The 21475-nt window shown below is 44.2% G+C and overlaps 1 protein-coding gene across 7 annotated transcripts in view; it reads right to left on the bottom strand.

Moving 5' to 3' along the window:
• Window positions 1-21113, bottom strand: part of LOC139339070 (adhesion G protein-coupled receptor L2-like) — an 85892-nt gene extending 64779 nt beyond the window's left edge. For all 7 annotated transcript variants that reach the window (XM_070974515.1, XM_070974508.1, XM_070974511.1 and 4 more), the window contains exons 1-2: window positions 20503-21113; window positions 932-1136 (exon numbers count right to left, since the gene is read on the bottom strand). In XM_070974515.1, the coding sequence (XP_070830616.1) occupies window positions 932-1007 (76 nt within the window). In that variant the 5' untranslated portion in view covers window positions 1008-1136; window positions 20503-21113. The remainder of the gene's footprint in view (window positions 1-931; window positions 1137-20502) is intronic.
• Window positions 21114-21475: the final 362 nt, after the last annotated feature.

The following is a 21475-nucleotide window of genomic DNA, read 5'->3' as shown; positions in this document are numbered from 1 at the left end:
CGCTTGACAGACTGCTGGGATAGCCTGCTCCATAGCAATCTGGCTTTGTTAACAAATTGTGCACCACAGCTAGACCTAAAATAAAACTGGAGGAGAAATCTATCGCAGAACAAAACAGCAAGAGAGAGAGGGACAAAAAAGGCAAAATCCAAATTGAAAAGGAAGCCCCCAAAATAATGTGCTTCAACGTCTATCTGTAATCAATGCTTGGCAAGCAAGCATGTGATTTTGGGTTACTTTATTTCCTGGTACAATGGGACTGACAGAGGGAAAAAAATGTAATGATCATCATTAAGCAGACATACCAGCATCAGTGGTTTTGACGGGCATGTAACAGACGGGTGTGTTTTGTGACAATACTTGTAATTACAGCCAAATGTACTAATCAAAAGTGAGGGAAGGAAGTAAAAAAGAGCCCTGGGATGTCATTGCAGACAATTAAAAACACTGAAATATTCTTTCCCAGTTCCTGAGTCTGGCGCTGGCTCGAGCGGCCTGCTTTTGATGGTTGCAGGTGTACTGGCTGCACAGAACGATGTGATTTAGGCTCAAATAAACAAAAACGCACCTATTCTCTGCAGCTCCTGTGCCTAAAAATATGCTCAATCTGTTATGAAGCTCATTGTGCAGAAAAAGGTGCAGTTACGAACCCGTAGGGGAAGGTTTGTGACACAACGCGCAAGCTTTGTTCTGTGAAGAAATGTGTCGTGTAAAGTGTCCATGGGCTGCCAGGAATTTTCAATGAGTTCAAAGTGCTCGAAACACCATTTTCCAAGGGTAAAACCACTGAAGAGAAACTATTAGTACACACTGAAGAATGTGTGCTAATAAATTCAACACATTCATAAGCTGAATAATAAGTGGTTTCTTGAAAGATTGACCAGAGTCACATTAACACGACTCTCTGCCACGTAACTCCATGGTAACTCACCTTCTGAAGAGTGAAAGCAAAAGAGAAGGAGCAAGAGGCAGCGAAACAGCGGACACCTCCACAGTGCAGAGGCCATTATGTGTTGTATGCAAACAATCCAGGAGCCAGTAACAGCGGTTCGGTGCGTTGCGGTGGGAGCACGGAAAGCTGGAGGGATGTCAACGATCAGTCGTTCTCAGAGAGGCGTCACCAGTCATCTTCTCGTCTGGAAATAAGAGAGAAGAAAGAGCGTGAGGATGGAGGAAAATGGACAGTCATCAACAGCTTCATCACAGCCCCAGGTGTCATCTTTTTGTCTGGGCTCTACGCATGTGTGCATTGCAATAAAAGACATTGCGTGTAAGCTGCTTATGAAATGTAGTCAAACACAAATCTGAGCACCACCAAGCAACACTCCTGGCTGCAGCTGGATTGAATAAACAAAAGCATTTTTTCCGAAGCTCCACAGAAATACTTGCATTAAAACTTTGTTCTCAAATTTTTATGAGGGCACCGACATGAAAACAAAGCAGATCCTGGCGCTGCGCGCTCATACAGCGTGTTACGACTGGATGTTTACACTCCCTCATTCTCCCACTCTTCCCTGTTCCACCTTCCCCATTTACTCCCAGATCCCCATGGGAGAGAGCTCGTCGCTCCGGCAACACGTTTGCACAGGACGCCATTAGAGACACAGTTGCTTTGTGAGTTACTTTTGTCGCCTTCCTTATCAAGGGGTGGCAAAAACAGCCCTTTGTCTGCAAAAGCAGCGAAAGGTTAGAGCCTGAGACAGACGAACACACCAGACAGATAAGCTGCTTACCAAAGTCAAACACCAAGGAGGGATGCGTTGTGTCATATGTGAAATGCCACACACACACACACTCATATATGCATGCCTGCACACACATATTAACCATGGACGTGCACACTCCTGCCCATGTGGATCCACACGCAGAGACGGCATCAACACGAGTGCACGCACACACACCGCCGTATTTATTCCCACGCGGGTGCCATCTAACATTTCCCTAATGCACGCACACACACGTGTCAACATCGTAAACAGGATTGGTCACTTGGTAGCCGTCGCCTTGCAGAGGAGAACGAATGTTTCCCGTTTCTGAATGCTGCTCCTCCACAGCCACCCGTCACCCACCCTGATTACTTTATAATGAACCTAAATTTGAGCAGCAGAGCAGTCAGCTCTGATCGCTCTCTGGGCCTCGCTAATGCGCTTGGATATTTTTGGCAACATGAAAACCCACAAAACATGGGAAGCCTTCACATTAGCACACTGACTAATAATTTAAGTCACTATTAGAATCATTCTCTACATGACCAATGCTTTGTCAGGGGGATAACAGCTGAAAAAAAGCCCCACTGGATCAGCACCTCGTCCGACGCAGCCTGCATGAGTGTTTATTTTCATTTGAGGTCACTCTAACCGAGCAGTTGTGCAGCATAGTCTGAGCCAAGGAGACACGCATGCAGCAAAGTTATAATTTATCATTTAAACTTGGCTGATTTTTATAGGATTTGCAGTTTTATTTGTCTTCCAGTTGTTTATCTGCCAGTGGCGCCCAACCAGATCAGATAAGAGCGAAATGGAGGGTACAAGCTCTCCTGCACGGGAATTCTCACACCACCGGTCCACTGAGGCTGCTCATGCTCTCAAGTCTTCTAACAAGACTGCCACCAGTTCAATATTGGGCAGAACACCAAATCTCCAGAGACGCACGTGACTCCTTCCTCAGCCATTTATCTTCTGCAAATATGAGGCCTGGGGCCATGGGGCAACCATAATGGTGGCTGACAGGAGGAGATTGGAAACTGTTGGGGGGGACATCCCCCTGCCCTTCTGGCCTGCTGGGCCTGCTGAGCCACTCAGCCCCTCCAGACACCAGGGGGCGAGAGCCTGCCAGGCCTCGCGGATGCAGACTTGCCCTCACAACCCCGGGGGCCTTTCTCCCGATCGGCCGTCGCCCCGCTGAGTAACATGTCTCCTTTCTCTCTTAAGCTGGTGGAGGACACAGCCATGCTCATCTTCCTAAAAACACTGTTTTGTTTGGTGGGATTTCTGCCCTGAATCGGTCCGGACTTGAGATAAAGGGATTAGGCGATTAACATTAAGATGCTTTACACAAGTGCTGACAGACGTATCATAATTTCACATCAGGGGACGGCGAGGATGATGGTTGTGGGGGGCTAAGATGTTCTCAAGCAGAAAATGATTTTTAAGAGGTAAGCGAGGCATCGTTAACCCCTCAGAGATTGTGCAGAGGAATTATCTACACCAATATCCCCCCCGCTCCCACCCCCCAAAGACTGGGAATTGAGGTTACTTGTTTCTCGGCCAGCGATTTCGGCATAATGATCATCATGTTCCACTGAGGCAGCCATTTAAAAAAAGGTACACAGTTATGACTAACTGTCACCACCTACACTAAATCTAATGGGCTCAAGCATGCAACACACACCAGAAGACCACTGGCTAAATAAAAGTTATTAATTTTCATCTGTGCCTTGAGCTCCTCTTCCTAAAAAATCACAAGTATATACATTCCCCCGGGTTCTCTCTCTCTATTAACAGTATATCTTTCTGGAAACGAGACAAAAAAAAATCCACCCATCAAATGAAAAATGATATGCAAACATTCAGGACATCTGTTTTTCTTTTGTCTCCTACACATACACAGTGGAAACCCAAGGAGAGAAATCTATCATCAGTTAAGATAATGGAGGAAATCACAGTCCACAGCCAATTTTTCACATCAGCCTGATAGAAATAATAAGCAAGCATTTAAAAGAGGACGGCAAGCAATTAAAATATAATTAAAATAAATGGATAGAAGGAGACAGCCCACATGTCTTAACATGAAACACAAGGCTGTGTGCAACAGCCGGCTGAATGAATGCGAGTCTCCTTTGACAAAGCTTGTGTCTGCCTCACTCAAGCTGGAGAGGCGTCCAATGAAAGAGAGAGTGGTGGTGGGGGGGGGGGGGGGGGGGGGGGGCAGTTTGAGTTTCTAAGCCAGGAGGGACTAAATGGATGGGAGAGGGAGAGCAGAGGAGGAGAAGAATGGAAGGGGGAGAGAGGAGGGGGCGGTGGGGTCACTGCAGAGGATTGACAGCCTGTGAGTATGGCCTGACCTCCTGGGTGAGCCTCCAAGTTTTCTCCACAGGCTTAGGGAAGACAAAAATAAAGCCCAGGAATGTTAATTTATTTTCAATTGTCGACGGCGAGAAGAGACAGATAAAGAGCGCATACATACATATCAACGAAGGCCGCAACAAAACTAACGCACAAGTCCAAGTGTAAGCTGAAAACCTACAAGTGAAATAGAGATGTGGCTCTGTTGAGCTGCATCTTGCCAGCACAATGATCCGTCTTCCCCTCTTTGAATAACTACTAATTTGGAGAACTTTCAGCCCCGCCCCCATGCCCTACATTCAGGACAAAAAAAGACACACATGTGAGAGGGGAATTTCAAACATCAGAAAATGGTTGATGGGCTAGAAGTAGGAGACGGGAACTACAGGAACTAAGAAAACACAGCCTCCAGACACTTTTTTTCCCCTGTCTTCGGTGCACCCTGATGTTCCCAAGGAACTCTTTTGTCATGACAGTCCTGTCAGGGCTGCGCTTTCAACCCCTGCAGGGACATGATGTCATTTCCTTGGCTCCACCAGTGATGGAGAGAATGTGCCATCAACTGCCAGGCGCAGAGATGGGCCGACACCGAGAGAGTGTTTTCTCAACACGGAGCTGATAAGATTATACTATTAGGATAAACAGGTTGTTAACTGTGGCTTGCAGCAGCACACACTGAAACAAAAAAGACTTCTCAAAGGTGTCTTCAGCTGAAATCATTTGTTGCCAGCAGAAAGCTTAAAATATGCAAAAATCTGCCGGTTTTCATCGACTTTTTTTTTTTTTCCCACCATAAACTCAATATTTGTGGTTTTGGACTGTCAATTGGGCAAAACAAGCAATTTGAACATATAAAGAGCAGCACAATATCCAAAACGATCCTTTTTATGTTCGTTGAGATGCAACGCTAACTCAACTAATCGATCAAAAACTATCGAGATAACTGATTAATCATTCTGAGTCTTTTTTTTTTTTAGGAAAAAAAACAAAAATCCCAAAAGTCACTGGCTCCAGCTTCTCAAATGTGATAATTTTCTGTTTTTCTTATTTCTCTAGTTTAAAACGTCTGACTTCTTTGTCCTTTTCGTCTGTGCGAGCACACTGAGTGCGAAGTTTGAACCGGAGTCACACATACTTGGCCAACAAAGCTGATTCTGATTCTGATTCTGATTCTGATTCTGATTCTGATTCTGATTCTGATTCTGATTCTGATTCTGAAATGGGACTTCTGGACTGTTGGTTGGACAAAACAAGCAACTCGTACATCTAAATTTGGACTGCAGGAAACTGTGTGTGTGATAATATGAGAAAAGTCTTTACAAGGTTTAAGACTAGTTTTAACTTTAACTGGAGAGCAATAAAATATCCCAAACCAGCCTCTTTATTCCGAGCTCCTATGAGCCAGTCTGGGCTACTTCTTCCATCATAATTCCAGCTGGTTCAGTGTCTATAAATAATTTACGTGTCAACAGGTGTCTTTATGATGATTGATCACAGAACTTCTTACATTGTCTGTTTAAGCCTGGGTCACAATGGCTTCCTGTAACATTTAAACATGCAAAACTGAAGCTTTTATGTCTTGTTCTGTTTCGGGGATGAATGGCTCTAGATTAAGAGGAGACATCTGAAGCAAAAACAAAAAAAAAAAGAAAGCACCAAAAGCCAGAACAGAAAACCCCTGAAAGGTGCAATGCTTCACTATTTTATTGAGAGAGCACAACAGTTGGTGTGTTCAGCGGCTCTTGGCCAAATGATTGAGGCAGTAGATAAGATAGAGCGCCAGCGGGCAGATGGACATGGCGAAACAGAGAGGGGCGAGCAAAGAAGCTTAGTAAAGTGAAGAGAACAAAGAAGACCCAGACTGAACAACCAGGTTAGTGTCAAGCAAAATGAAGAGAGGGTGGTGTGCAGTTTTCAAAAAGGAGCTGTGGAGGTGCAGACACTTGTGCAGAATGCCATTAAAGATGAACAAAACCAGAAAATAGCTGGGACCGGGGAGTTTTTGCTATTCCTGATTTAAAAAAGGCTTAAATGATTATCAAACTATAGCAAGCTTTGAAATATTACTTTGTTAGTGGTAATCTTTTCATACTTTGGCCTAAACCAGTTGCTGCTGCAGAGAGATTTTATGGTGGTACGCTCACATTTTCAGATTCTCTGAATATTTTGCAAAGGTTACTTCAACCTACTGAGACCTTATCTGCTGCACAACTACATATTTGAAAATGAGTGAAGTAAAATGTCTGTTTCATTCATCAATCTTCAGCCTGAAGTTGCTTCGAGCTCAGCGGTCACTCCTGCTTGCCATTGAAATGAATAGGCTGACCTCAGAGCAGTTGGTTAAGCAGAGGGGTCACCGGAGAGGAGCAGGGAGCAGCTCGACACTGACATGGAAAAGAGAGGTTTCTCCTTTTCAATCAGTCCCTTCACAAATGTTCTGACAGCCTCACTTCTCACCTCCTCCACGCATAATTCTAGCACTCCCCTGCCTGCTCTTCATCCACACAAACACACCCACACACACACTGCTCACCTCCAGCTCGCTGCAATGCTAAAAACACATTTTTACAACGGAAACCATGACTGGCCTGGCAACATCACCCCTCACCTAAACATGAGCCACACACGCACACACACACACAGATTCATTCACTCCTTCAACACATTTCCTGGAGGTGATGTGTTGATGTTCACACCTTCTGGGGGGAAATACATTGACACAACGTTGAATTTTTACACACTGCAGCCCCATTCAGACTGGATTAGTTTTCAGCAAAATGTACGTGAAGTAAATGCTAATACGGAACATCTGTGATGTTAACAAACAACATGCAGGGGGAGGAGAAGTCTGTGCAATCAGCCTCCGCTGTTGCAGAGCTCCATTCATGTGCTGCCATCGCACCAGAAATGTACAACAATGATCAAACATAATTTCCGCAACTGACAGCAACTTGTTTAAACAATGACAAAGCAGCAAAGGAGAAGAAACGCTGCATCTGGAGCATCCAGTGATCTCAGTTTGGGGTCAAAGCGAGACGAGCGTACAGAGCGCTTCCCTCCCCAAATGGGAATGACACATTATTTGCCAACGATCTCAGGGTTGTCATTTCGGATGGGACTACGTTTCTTTTTCCTGCCAGGCCCGGGAGGTCCCAGATTTGGCTGACCGCTGAAATCTGCACAAGTTACTGACATGGCAAGATTTGACGGGACTGAAATGTACAGACATGCTCCATTTTCCATTACAGCCCCCCACCATAAATCTAATCCCATCCAAATGGGGCTTATGACAAAGTGGTACAATGACAAAGTGGCATTTTTGTTGCCAAAAGCAAGAGCAGTTACTTTTTCCGAGGAAATATATGCAAACACTATTAATCCTTGAGAGGAGCAAGTAGTTGGCGCTTTAACTGAAAAATAATTTTGGAATCTTATGCGGGGGCGTAGATTTGGTTTCAGAAGAGGTGGGGGCACACATGGAGTCTGAGGTGCCGTTTCCTGTATTTATACGTTTATATCCATCCGGCAGCTAACACATTATTAGCAAATTGGTTATTGAGCTTTCCAAAATAATGGCATGTTATGAAATATGAAATGTAAATTCCAGCTTTTTAACGCTGCGAAAAAACACATTTAGTTTTGTGTTGTTAGAGACAAAACTAAGTGACTTTTGACATGAAAATGCCAAAAAATTACTTATGTCAATGCTGAAAATCAAGAATTTGTTGATTTTTTTCTTGTCTTACAATATAGTAAACTGAATATCTTCAGATTAAGGACTGTTGCTTTAAAAAAACTTTTGGGGATGTCACACTGGGATCAAGAAAACTGTGATTTTATTTCTTTTATTGGAAGTCGTGTCCTAGATTTTACATCAGCGCTGTCACCAAGTCAATTCTCACTGGCTCATTTCAGTCAATTGTGACTGAACACAAATAAGAAAATTTCTAAAGTGTCAAAAGGTTGTTCCCACTCAAGTTGAGATAAAACATGTGTAACTCCTACAACGACTAACTCTGAGCTGCCAGCAGCACAAGTGTCTCACACAGCTGTTATGTCTCTGTCTGTGAGACTTTATTCTTATCAGAAGAATGTAAACTGCTAACCAGACATTTTTCATCACTCGAACAAGCTGCTATGTGTTTCCTGACATCCACATTTACATTTCATGCTCAATGCATTTTCATCCTGATTTTAGAAGCTATTTAAAGTTATATGGCTTCTTTCAACTGGAAACAATTTAATGCTATGCCACAATGGCTCACTTCACATACATTGATCCATCCATCCTCCTGGTTTCATCACCTTCCTGTAATGGATTCATTAGAAAGTTGAAAGTTTTGTTAGACTTGAAGCACATTTTGTCCAAAATCCTGTCTGCTTTGCATTACGTATGCATGGTCAGCACATGGGCTGCATTCCAACTGTGGACGGTTTGTGTGGTCTCTATTCATTCGGTGTCTTTAGTGACTGACATGCATTAATTTTCCTGAATTCAGGGCTGTAATGTGCACCCAGAGGTGCAGTGATCATACAGAATTTTATAAAACACACCCGTCAGTCACGAAGGCACAAATCACTTTACACTCGGGCTGAAATCAATGTCAGAATGTTTTTCTAACTGAAAAATACATTCAGACTTCAGCAATAGCTAAAAAGACCACTAAGTTGAAATGAGCTCTTTTTCAACAAAAACTAATAACCTTCACAAAGTTAAGATTTATTACGAAAGAAGTCTGATTGTATGTCACCATGTGAGAAAAAAGTCTGGATTCTCACTTGATTTATTAACTCAGTAAACATTTTCCAAAGGAGTCATGGTGCGTTTACACCATAGACTGTATAAAACATGGATGTCATCTCCATGACACCACCCACTGGCTTCTGACGAGCCATTGTGAAGCTCAGCGCCAGTGGCTCCAGCCATCACCATCTTGGTAGTTCCTGACTTCGCCAAACTACCAACTAATCCAAAAATGAGTGAGGTGGAGTGTAGGTGGAGCTGAGGCAGATTGAATAAAGCCTGGTTTTTGAAACCTAGCTGCGTAACTTTAAGCCTTAATAAAATCTCAACAGTAAGTTCTGTAAAAATTCTTCCCCCCATATGATTGTTATGAATGGAAAAATTAGCCAGACCAAACCATTTGTTTTGTACCTGGCAGTGAACAAGTTGGACATGTTAATATGGGGGTCTATGGGGATTGACTCGCTTAGAGGAGCCAGCCTCAAGTGGCCATTCGTGGAACTGCGGTATTTGGCACATTTCCCCTGGCTTTTAATCAAAGCTTGATTGGATATGGACAACACAATATTGTAAAATGGCATAACAATATGCCACAAAAGACTTAAAGTCAAGAAGTCAGTGTATGATAATGATGTTTTTCGCTCACACAATACATGATAAACATATGAAACAGTATATAAGAAGAGTCAATTATGCTGAACACCTATAAAGAAACTGGGACATAAAGATCAATATGGAGAAGCTATAGTGAGTGAAAACCAATTAACATGTAAATATCAAGATCCTAACAGAAGGTACGAAGGACTACAGTATCTCCAAGTCTGAAATGTGTAAGTTTCTCAAAGAAGCAAAGTCTCTGGATGTGTGAGAGCAGAATGAGGTGGAAATCGACTCCTTGCTGTGCTCTGCAGGGTTTCTCTAGATGTTAAATGATGTTAAGATCTGGTGACAGGGGAAACCATTCCAGGAATATGATTTAATTCATGAAACCACCGCAAAACATGGTGCAGCTACTGTAGTCTTGTAAAATTGCCTCATATACCTTGGCCATTACACAATGCTGCCAAGTAATCGTCAGTCCTAACGAGTCCCACGAGATGGCTGCCAATGCTATTATAGACCACAGTCGACAGCAGACGCATTCTGTCTTTTTCTGCAGGTAAATCCATCAGAAAGCAGGAAAAGGTGCTAGAAATGTTTAACATCGTCTTACTCTGTCAGCCTCGCAGTCTTTTGCTTATTGTAGCAGGTAATGAGCTGCAAGTGTGTTTCTTGGTGTCACACTCAGCCTGTCTCTCCCTCCGGCCACATGCCCACTTCCTCAAACCACTGCCATTCTCTTCCTGTCCACCAGGCGTCCTCCCTTTGCCCAACACCTGACTGCCCCACCCATCTGCCCACCCGGGACACACTCAATCGTGTTTCCTCAAAGCGGTGTTGGAGCCACACTTTCGCACTCTTTCACTCAAATTAGATTTCATAATAATTTGTTCTCTGCTATTCTCGACGGCAGTGGCAGTAACGCTCTGTCGTTGCTGAACATGCCGCCTCTCCTCAGGCCTGCAGTTACCTGACCTTCCCTGCTCACCTGTCCTCGCTTCTCTCATCGGTCCTTCAGCGGTTAACCAGCACATTCTCATTCACCTGGTCAGTTCATCCTTGCTGCTATGTTGCTTTCCTGTCTTGTCTTTTTTGCTTTCAAGGTTCTGCCACCTGAATCATCCTGCTGCCTCCTCTGCTTGTATTTGGTTCCTACTCCAGTTGCCTTGCACAACCAGCTGTGACATTTGGCCTCGGATGAAAGTGTTTTCAAACGGGCAAATCCATCATCAATACCTGCTTTGTAAAGGTGATGATATTTGGCTGAGGATGTCTTACAGAGATGTTTTGAGTTCACCGTTTTATTGTGTTTCCCATCTATCCTAGTAGTATCCACTTTTTTGTACCAATCCTCTGTACTGTAGGTTTAATCCCATAGCTGCAGAAACAACATATTCTGCATTTTAACACCTTATAAAGTTAACTTATGAGGCAGCAGCCTATCTACACATCCAGCAGACACAGAATAACATTAGCATGCATCTGTAGTCGTGTTTCTGCCACCTGATGAACGTTAACCCAACAGTCACTCTCCTTTAAAGCTCTGTTTTCGGCTCCTGGGGGAGTCCATGTTAGACTGTTTTCACCAGCTAGCTAACTTTGCATGGCATTCGGTTCAGAGCAGGATGTGGACTGGGTTTTTAGAGCTTTTTCACTGGAATGAGCAGCCTGCTCCTGCTAAAAATGATGCTACAAGAGCGACTGGAGCGGAGTTTGGCCGGTAAAAGCGAAACAATGAGCTGAAAGATGCTAAACGGTGCCCCTGTCACATTAAATATGGTCATTTGATCCACTATTAATATAAAAGTTTTGATACACACTGCTTCAATTATAACTGTTGCCATCTGACTTTTATTAAGGCAAAGTTTTGTTCCATGGTCAAAAACTAAACTCTACCTAGCACTATGCTGCCATCATTTCTTCATTCATTACTTCTCCCAATACCACCTTAAATTGTTTTCAGCTTTCGTGTCTGATCTGCAATCTGTTTGGAACTGGTAGTTGCATCATTTCAGTTTAAAAAGTGGTGATTAGCCTCTTTTGAAAAGGACACACAACCAGTAATTTAGTTGAATTTCCATTAAGGAAAGAGCAAAAGAGAAAATAAGAAATGCTTGATGACACGATAGCGGTGGCAGCTAATGTCAGTGTGTGTACTCTCATTTGGAAATGAGGAGACATTAAAACTATTCTACGAATGTTTGAGAGACAGCAGGAAAATGACACTAAGTTCATAGATGTCCTCCATGTTCTGCTTCAAGTATTTTGGGCTGTTCATAATCATAGAAAACTCTCCAAGATCCTGGAGGGGCATGCTTGGATGCAGAACCAGATTATTTTGACTTTAAATTTCCATTCTGTTTGTCAAAACATGGTTAAAAATGCTTTATAACTTTGAATGAAAACATGCTTGTTTGTACAGGCCTGTTCAAATCCAACAGCATTTATTACAAGCAGATTATTCTGAATTACTGCCCTAATTGGGGAAAAAACTGTTCGTAGAGATGCAGTTATTCACCAAGGCTTAAAATATCAAGCTAATATCTGTTAACCATATTGCCCAGCTCTACCATTTGGCTGTATTGAGTTGGAAATGAGCCATGGACTTAATATGCATCCACGCGCTGTATGCCTGGACGGGTTTTGTGCTTGTTTTCAATTCAGAGTAATTTATTCTCAGCATTGGTTTCTATTAATTTGTCCACCCACTCTGCCTGTTCCTTTGGAAACCAACAAACAGGCATCAATCTGCAGCGTTTCCAGTGGGAAATGGGAACTGGTTGGACTTGTTTTTCTTGTTTCTTTGTACATAATTACTTTCATGTTCTCTTCCTGTCTTCACCTTGACAGTCTCGGGGTTATTATTTAAGATTTACTACCCCTGATTCAGCCGAGAAACACTTCATTTTCATTCTGAAAGATGGACCCACTGCAGGTTTACCGGTGGGCTTAAAATGTCTCTTCCTCCATCGCCGACAGACTCATGCCTGCTGTTTAAAAAAAGAAAGAAGCTGAAAACATACTTTTCTTTAGGGCAGTCACAACCTGAGCATTAAAAAGTCAGAATGGACAAAAATACCACACAATTACAAAACATAAAATCTAACCAACTAGATCAGTTAAAAAAAAGGGGGGGTCCAATCTTGAAGTGTAACATCGGCCAAGCTGTGTGTTTTAAATGCAGCAAATCTGTGAGATTTTGGCAAAAGGCTATTCACAGGACAAGTGTCGCGCTTTTTCACTGAAACACAGCACATCTCCAAATACGTGTTAAAATGGAACCTAAAATGAAGCTTAAAGGACAATGTGCCTGAATTTCAGCCTGCTAAATTATACGCTTTACCAGTATTTCCATGAGTTTGCTCTGCTCGTTCCATTGTGATGCAAACTGGAGGAGTATACGAGCGCAGAGAGAATGAATTGGAACAATGATGAAAGTGCGTGCTATAAGAGTCAGGACAGCTGTCAGGGTGTACTGGTGTACATTTAGCGGTTAAGGACTGATTTACTGAAAAGCAGCTATGTGCATATGTTGAGGCAATCACTCGATGTTTGCAGCACGTTTCACAGTTTGTCATTCAGGGTCGAAGGAGCGGCTTGAACCTCTGTTTCACCTTTTAAAAACAAATTAGTCTCTTGGCTGTGTGGTTTCGTCCTCCAAGATATGTTGAGAAATTCTGTTTATGCTACCTTGGACCAAGGATATAACAATACAAAGGCAGAAAGAGTCAATTTTCCTCCACAACAAAACCACTTGAACTGTGAATGCTCTGCACCACCTGGCCAGTTCACTCTCTCTACCAGGGCCGCAACTACAGATCTGATTACCAATTCATCCGTTGATCATTTAGTCTTTAAAACGCCAGAAAATACACAAAAAGTCACAAGTTTCCAGAACCCAGAGTGAAATCGTATTGCTTGATTTGACTGACCAACAGTCCAAGTCAGAGAAGGGATGGCGCTTCCACTAAAACTGACCTAAACAATCCTCGCTGCCGAGTTTAATTGTCCACCCGAGCTCCAAAAAAGTAACTTAAAACAGCTTCACGTCACAGTCTGAGCCCGCTGTGTTAACAAAAATAGATGACTTGAAACATTTGTCTCTACAAAATATAATAGCGGACCCAGAGCGCTGTGTGTATCCCACATAAACCAACAAATATAAGCAACAAACACACAGCCGCCATACCACTCCTCAATGCTTCAAAAACACAGAAAGGCTTGTGTAGATGCAATGCTTTTCTCTCCTGCCAAGTTCCCCTTGTGCTGTGGCTTAGCCCAACAGTAGTGTAAAGGATGCATGCTTCTTTTATTTTATTTTCAGCCCCCTGCCTCCGTCCCCCCCCCCCCCCCCCCCCCGCAGTACATCATTCCTTTGGGTGTTTGTGCGGTGTCCCTTAGTTACAGGATAAGAGACCCAGTAGCTCAGAGAGTTAAAAGCCTGCCCTGTCCCACTCATACGAACAAGACCATCAATAATTCACCCTCATCGGGAAGCATTATCTAACAGCCTTATAAAAATTTAAAGATTGTGGGTGACAACACGGAAACCATGCAGAAAGTGCTCCGTAAGAGGACACTCCAGGTGGCAACAATGCATGCTGAAGTGGAGGCAGAGAAGGGCTCGCCTGCACCGCTGTGTCAGACGGCCCTGCGAGGCTGATTTAACCATTACACAAAAAAGACGGACGCCCCGCCGAATTAAGGCAAAGTCAACCAGGAGACACATCTCCTCTCCCCTCTGCCGGCCCTGTGTGAGCGACTGCAGCACAGAGGTGGAAGCGTTCGCTCGGCTGTATTAACGCCCGGGCTTATTCTCATTGACAGTGAAATCCCTCTAAGCCTAGATCAATTACATCCAGCTCTGCTGTAATTAAAATGTCCTAACAAAGGTCTTCAGAGCACAGCAGAAAAACCTGCCCCCTGAAAGTAAGCTCAGTCCATATTATAGCACCATCTCCTAGAAAATAGCTTAGATTAGATTCAGGCTTTCTTTGCTGATAAGCGTCCGCGCACGGTGCCCTGTTCTGTCTGTTTTATCCCTTAATAAGGTCAAGCTATGATTTAAGAAAGTGTGTAATGCACATGAAACACAGTCCTGCTGCAATATTTTTAATCAGCGCTGGTACATAAAATACAACACTCATTCATCTACAGCACAAAACAAAGCGCTTGTTCTAGCAGCCACAACTAATAATAAAATGAATTATTTGTTCTCTTAAGTTGATCAGATGCTTGACTGTGCTCTGCTGAGAAATGGCATAATGCTTATGAGCCTCCTAATTAAAGCTCAGCAGTGGAGTGATTAGCAATCACAACTCCACTCTTCAAATATCAAGATCTGATTTGCTTGGCTGATCAACAAGGTTCCTTCTCTCGCTGCATCTCAGAGCCTGCAGTCTCTCTCTGCTTCTCAGGAGGCTTTTGAAATGGAGGAAATCAGAAACTCAACAAGCAAGGGCTCAGCTGAATTTTGAGTTCAAAATTGCTTCTTTTTTTTCTTTTTTTTTTAGCAGGGTGTCATTTACGTTGCAATACTTTGCCCTCTTTATTTCTCTTAATGCTGACTGCCAGCAATCATAAAGCGGATTACACACTGCTGCTGATGAACGCTTAAATGTTTTCGGTTTTAAATGATAATTCATTATAGTGTGAAACCCCAGAAAAAAAAAAAGCCATCAACAACATTACTTATGGCAGCCACCAAAATTAAACTTGAAAGCTGTTCCCTGGTTGCGCAGAGGAGGGACTATTCCGCAGACAGAGAGAGCAAGATGGCTGACTGCACTGACACATTGTGAAAGCACGCCTTGCCATCCTAGGTAATAGATTCTCTTTGCTGTGCGACTCCCACCGCTTCTCATCTTCTGTGACAACGCCTGCCAATCAAAGCCCGGGGAACATTCAAGGGCTTTGACAATATCTCCTCACCTTGAAAACTCATTGGCTTCATCACAAGACACCAAGTGACACCAAGCAGGCATCAAATAGCCATTAGACATGGCAGACAAAGAGGTGGCAGACTAAAGGTGATCCCGCGCCTCTTTCTCAACACGAGAAAAGGCTCTCTGAAACTCTGCGCTAAAAGCTTTCTTCATATGCATAAAGCCACGACAACAAAGAGCGCCGGCAGCGCAATGCGCGCGTTGGTCAGAAACTAAATGTGCAAGGATTTTATGATCATTTGAGAGAAACCGCTGCGAAACTTACAAAAATACTGAATTCATCCTTTTGACGCAGTGAATAACTGGTGTCTGAGGAAGCGAACGCACCTCTGCTGCTTACGTGAAAGCATTTAATAGACGAATTCGAGCCGTCTTTCGCATGCAGACGCCCCGCAGATGACTTATTTGGAAAACAAAACATCAATGTTACAATTCCAGTCTTTCCGATGCAGAATGAGAAATAACAGCGTTACACCGCATCAGCCGACTGATTTACATTTTTATATGATTCATGAATACCATAAAGGAGGACGGGCAGAGGTTTTTCTGCAGTGAGGCATGGCCTGAACCTCAATTTCTGGGACAATTACATGATCCTGTTTAGGAATTTGAGGAAGAGCGAAGCATTTCCTCAGCTGAAGACAGATGACCTGTCAGATACACCTAACACCAACACAAAGCCTTCAGCCTTCAATCTGCACACTTCCTGTGACCCATACTGTGTCAGAACCAAATAAAGAACACTATCTTTGTATCCCCCTGAGACAGAGCAGTGTCCTCGTATGCTAATGCAAGCCAGCGCTGAAGAAGAAGCTCTGAGGGCGGCCCAGACAACTCACAGGTCAGTGCTAATCTTCTGATATATGGAGCCTAAAGACCCGGGACACATCCATCACACGCCGCCCACGGCTCCCCAACTGGGCAAGATCCACACACACTAAAGGGTTAACACACCCCCTCCGTAAGAGACCTCTGATGATCCGTCACTCAAGACCCATCCTCCTTTTGAGCGTCCTTTAACAGCACCGAGGGGGTAGCTTTCTGAGCAGAGGCTCGGCGTTGAGTGCGTATAGAGCCAGCGTGACTGCTAGACCTAAGCTCCATGCCTCTGTTGATCATTAAACATCCATTTTAAAGCAGTGGGGGAAAGTTAACTGTCATTTTGAACACAGGAGGTGGCGGTACAGAGATTTTTTTTCCCTCCCTCAGATGTGTTTTCTCTGCGAGAGCAGGCGAGGCCGCATATCCATCCATCGGGTTAACTACCCTAACACGTAATCATTCGTTCCAGTCATCTGTCTCTTTATCTTTGAGGCGAGCCACCAGACGGCCATGTTGGGCCTTTGCAGTCAAATGAGAAACTCACCCCAAAGCGCTTTTGTTAAATAAACAATGCAATTTTTTAGCTTTTTTTTTTTGTATTTTTAAACCTGCTCATCTGCTTTGTATTCTTCCTCTTCCTCTGGCTAACATGGCCAAACATGGACACTAAGAGTGCAGCTTTTTGGGGGCTCTGGGGCTCTTCACAGCATCGGTGGCAAACGTCAGGTTCAAGTCGGACCCTCAGAATCAGAGACGACTATCGACACCATTTTGCAGCAACACTCACCCAGGAAGAAATCCATCTCAGAAGGAGCACTGATGCCAATTTCTCAACCACCGGCAGCCTCCACAGAGCAGAATGCATGTACCTCTCCTCTTCAGCAGCTTTTTAATAATTTTAACAAGCGAGCTCAGCTCAGCACACCACAGCACGGTTTCCACTCCACTCTCTCACTTTTTTGCTTGACTCGACAAACTTACTACACTTGCTGTTGTTATCGCTCCTGCCCTCTCCTCCTACACGTACACAATGCAGAGAGCCCCGTTCTCTGGGCTTTTGTCAGCAGCAATTGTAGGAAAACATGGGAAATCACCAACAGGAGAGGACGCAGACTGGCGTGAAGTGAACAGGAAAAAAAAAGAAAGAAAGAAAAAGGATTTCACCATTCAGGAGAAAAAGCACTGAACATCACACATTGATTATATGTAACTGATGTAAACGGAGGATTTCTCCCGCAAGAGCAACCCAATCAAAACTGTCTCATCCACCATTATGCGTCACTCCCTCTTTCCCCCCTCTCTGTCCATTTGTTTGTCAAACTTTTCAGTGCGAGCACGTCAGAGGAATTGAACAAGACAGCTGTCAAACCCGGCCGCCATGAGTGAAGATGGCAGGTGAAGTTCTCTTTTTTTGCCCTCCCTCCTGCTCTCTGGGTTGAAAAACTCCCACTCCTGCCTTCTTCTCGAAGTTTCCTTTATGTTATTTTGTCCGAACAAAGGAAGGAGAGGAGGGAGCAAGCTTTCTTCTCAGGTTGGGGAGCAGTTGGCTCATGCTATTACCCCGGAGCGGGATGACCATGAAGGGGCCACTGACCCCTTCTGTGCTCCCAATGGCATTTCCATTCCCTGTCTCTGCGTAATAACGCCTCCGTGCTGCACTTTCTTTCACTATTAACCTATGCTGATCCTGCTTCCAAAGTAAGGCCATGCACAAAGCCAAGAAGGCGCTGCTTCTCTTTGTTTCTCCTCGTGCCTCGTCAAAACGAGCGTTCGTTTTTTTTTCCTCCCTTGAACTCACCTAAAATTGCGGAGAACATTAGGCCATGTATCACGAGACAAAGAGGGAAAATCAGTCAAAATAAACAGTGTCTTTCAGCATTCTTTCACTGACAAACAACAGCTGCACGGAATGGGAAATAAATATTATCTCGGTGACAGAAAAACAATCAGGCTCCGCGAGGTGCTCTCTCACAAAGCTTGAATGCTCTGCGTCTTTACATCTACCCTCGCTGAATGTGGAATTAAACCATTTATTGTGAAAGAAAGCACTTGAAAGTAAATTCACTCCGGAGCCATTTTTGACGTAGACTGCTTCGGCCAAAATACCAGTCGAGTATGTAAACAGATTTTTCATCGAGTTATTTATGCTTTTTTTCTTTTTTCTCCTCCCCTCACGCCGTGGCTACAGTGGCTTCTCTTTCTCCTTGAAAATAAAATGCAGGCCTTTGTTGATGTTTCATGCTCGCGTGGAGAGATGCTGGGGGAAATATTGTAACAGACGAAACATTTTTAACATGACCACGTCTCTGGGCGGCGTCCAAGAATTTCCACTAAATACATGGCTTTTGGTGCGAGATTATGGCCAACAAATTCTCCCAATCCACACGAAATCTGTTTCCAACACTAACACTCGCTTCTCACACACACACACACACACAACCAACTGCAGTGTCCAGCAATCTTTGTCAGGAGCCTCCACCACCACCACCACCGCCACCAAGCAGCAGCAGCAGCAGCAGCAGCAGCAGCAGCAGCAGCGGCACTCTATCAGAACAAAACTGCTTAGAGGAAGGGGGCTGGTAGCTCAAGTTCTCCCTATTGAAATGCAGACACTTTGATATGGAAATTGGCAGTTACAAAAACCTGCTAGAATTCACACTAGCATGCATTGAAACCATTTGCGCAATGTGAGATGAGATGGCACTTCCTCCCAAGACAACGCAGACAAATGGACCAAACCAGCACGTCTGGGGCGGGTGAGAGATGGAGTGAAGGTAGAGAGGGTGGAGAGGGGGAGGAGGGGTGGAGAAAGAGGCAACAGAACATTTGTCCCCCACCGCCCAACCCCAACCGCCACCCTCCCTCCTCTCCTTGAATTCCTACAATCCACTGTCCCCAGCATTTGTTTCAAGAAATAGACTGAGCCCGAGCGAGGATTTGCAAAGTGCAACATCTACACTGACCAGTAAAACATCCCATTATGGCACACTGACAGGGGAACAAAATGACCTTTTCATCTTCAGGGATCACTGATGGGCATGTCAGTATCATCCCCTCGCTTTTTTTTTTTTCTATCCCTCCAAAATGGCTGGCACGACAGGAAAACTTCTCCGCCACGGTCAAAATATACTCGGATTTGTGTGGTGGCAAGTCAATTTCTTCACACTGTGCATACAGCTTATATAATGTTTCACTTTTCTTAGTTCAAAACTGAACCGCCGAATGCTTGGGTTTGCTTTTATTTCCAAAAACAACTGGATTTGAAAAAGTCATCATCTATGCTCCCCTGTGTGAAAGCTGTTATATAAGTATATGCTGAAGCTCTCAGTTCCCTAACTTGTCAGTATGGCTTATATAATGTTGCACCACTATGCTGATTTGGCATTGACAGTATGGATTTTGTGTAAATGTTATTTAACCTTGATATTTCAGTCCATTGCAGCCGAGCTCTCCTGGGGTTTCTTGCTGAGGTCTATGCAGCCCTATCTCTAAAAGCTTCACGTGAGAATGAGATATGGTTCCCTGAGCCTGTAAAAACTGTGTGTGTGTGTGAGTGTGTGTGTGTGTGTGTGTCCCATCATCACACATGGCTGGCTCAGGTCTGTGAATTATACATGCTCTGTGAAATGATCTTATTTTATAGCCACAAAATGGAGAAGTAAATGGAGACAGTAACTGACATCCAACTACTTAGCTCCATGGTGTCCTGGACTGGGTGGAGATGTTTGTGTGAGCTCTGTTTTTTCACCATGTTATCACGCTGATTATCATCACTGAATATCTCATAAATCAACCCCTGTTTGTTTGTTTGTTTTTTATGTGTTTTTCATTCATATCCAGGACTTTCCTTATCACAGTGTTCACCTTAAACAAATCCCTAAGAAATAAAATCCCTCCGGCATCTGAAAGCATCTTGAATATAAGCATTTTTACACCATTTATCAAGCACTAGAGTGCATCTTTTAGTGGGATTTCATTTATATATATAAATATATATATATTGAGAGAGACGTAGAAAGACAATGACATATATAAATATTTATATATTGAAATCCACATTGGATTCAGGGTCCTGGCAGCCAAGCAACTTCATATTAATTAAAAGTGTGGAGGCTGCAGACGCTACAAAATACCATAATGATATACTACGGGCTATGTATTGATCCCAGCACAACAGTTTCAAACTGCCGGAGGAGCCCGTGGGCCCGTTTTCTGACATTTGCCTTATCATATCCTGGGAGTGTAAATAAATGGTATTGATTCAGAGAGGCATAACCCCACATCTCCCTCGAAAGACTCAAAACATCCGCTTTTAAAGGCTACTTACAGTGGGTACGCCGTGCCAAAATATGGATCCCGGCATGGAGTGTGAATTTGAGATCAACACCAGGAGCCCCCCTCCTCTCCTCTCCCTTTTTCAGAAGAGGCCCCCAGAAACTAAGCAGCGGGTCGCACAAAGACGGCTGAGGCTCGGCTGCATGCTCCACTTTCTTCCTCACAGCGGGCAGATGGAGGGCTTTCCAGTGGCAGGTATCTGTTCAAGCCAACACGTCCGGGACCGGACGAACAGCTCCATGGCGAGGGGTCTGTTCAAAAGTAAAGATCGTTACTCCCCCCCTCTTTCCTCCTCCTCTGGTGCGTGCACCCAGACTCCTTCCGACGGGAGCGCTACGGTTAGACTGCATAAAAAAGGATCACTTCAAGGAGATGCGCCCCAGCCTCGCTCCAAAATGAAACTCCGAGCACGTCTTCCCCACTGTCAAGTCTGTCTGAAAGTCTCCAGCGGCCTGGTTCACACGCACAGCCCGAAGAGGGGTGATATGACTTCTTTCGTCTGGCTTTCGGTGCGCTCCCGGTTGTTCCCTCTGCGTCTCATCCACACGCCGCGCAGACAGTCGGAGCTACAGCCGAACTGGAGGCAAACAAGGCGAGGAGAAACGGCGCACCGGTCCCCTGCTCTGCAGCAGCTGGCTGTGGAGGGCTGCACGCAAAACCTGGAGCGGAGCCCGCCGGGACACGGACTGGATTCTAATGCTAATTACCAACAGCCCGCATCCAGGCTGGTATGAACGCCCTGTCTGCCTTGTGCTGTGTGTTAAATAACAAGTTCTGCTGTGTTTTCTCCAAACTTCTCAGACAAATCAACGAGATGCAGTATTTAAATGAGGATGATCCGCTGTTTCATCAGGAGAAGAGTGCAAAAAGTGCAAGACCATTCATTACCAAAAAACACCTTACTGAAAGCAACTCCTATAAATAGCACGCTAGTTTCTGTCCTGCTGGAATTTCAGGATTGTGTG

Source organism: Chaetodon trifascialis, chromosome 11 (assembly GCF_039877785.1).
Source record: "Chaetodon trifascialis isolate fChaTrf1 chromosome 11, fChaTrf1.hap1, whole genome shotgun sequence".
NCBI classification, from domain to species: Eukaryota; Metazoa; Chordata; class Actinopteri; order Chaetodontiformes; family Chaetodontidae; genus Chaetodon; species Chaetodon trifascialis.
The sequence above is the reverse complement of the archived record's forward strand: the minus strand, read 5'-3'. Positions and strand labels throughout refer to the sequence as shown.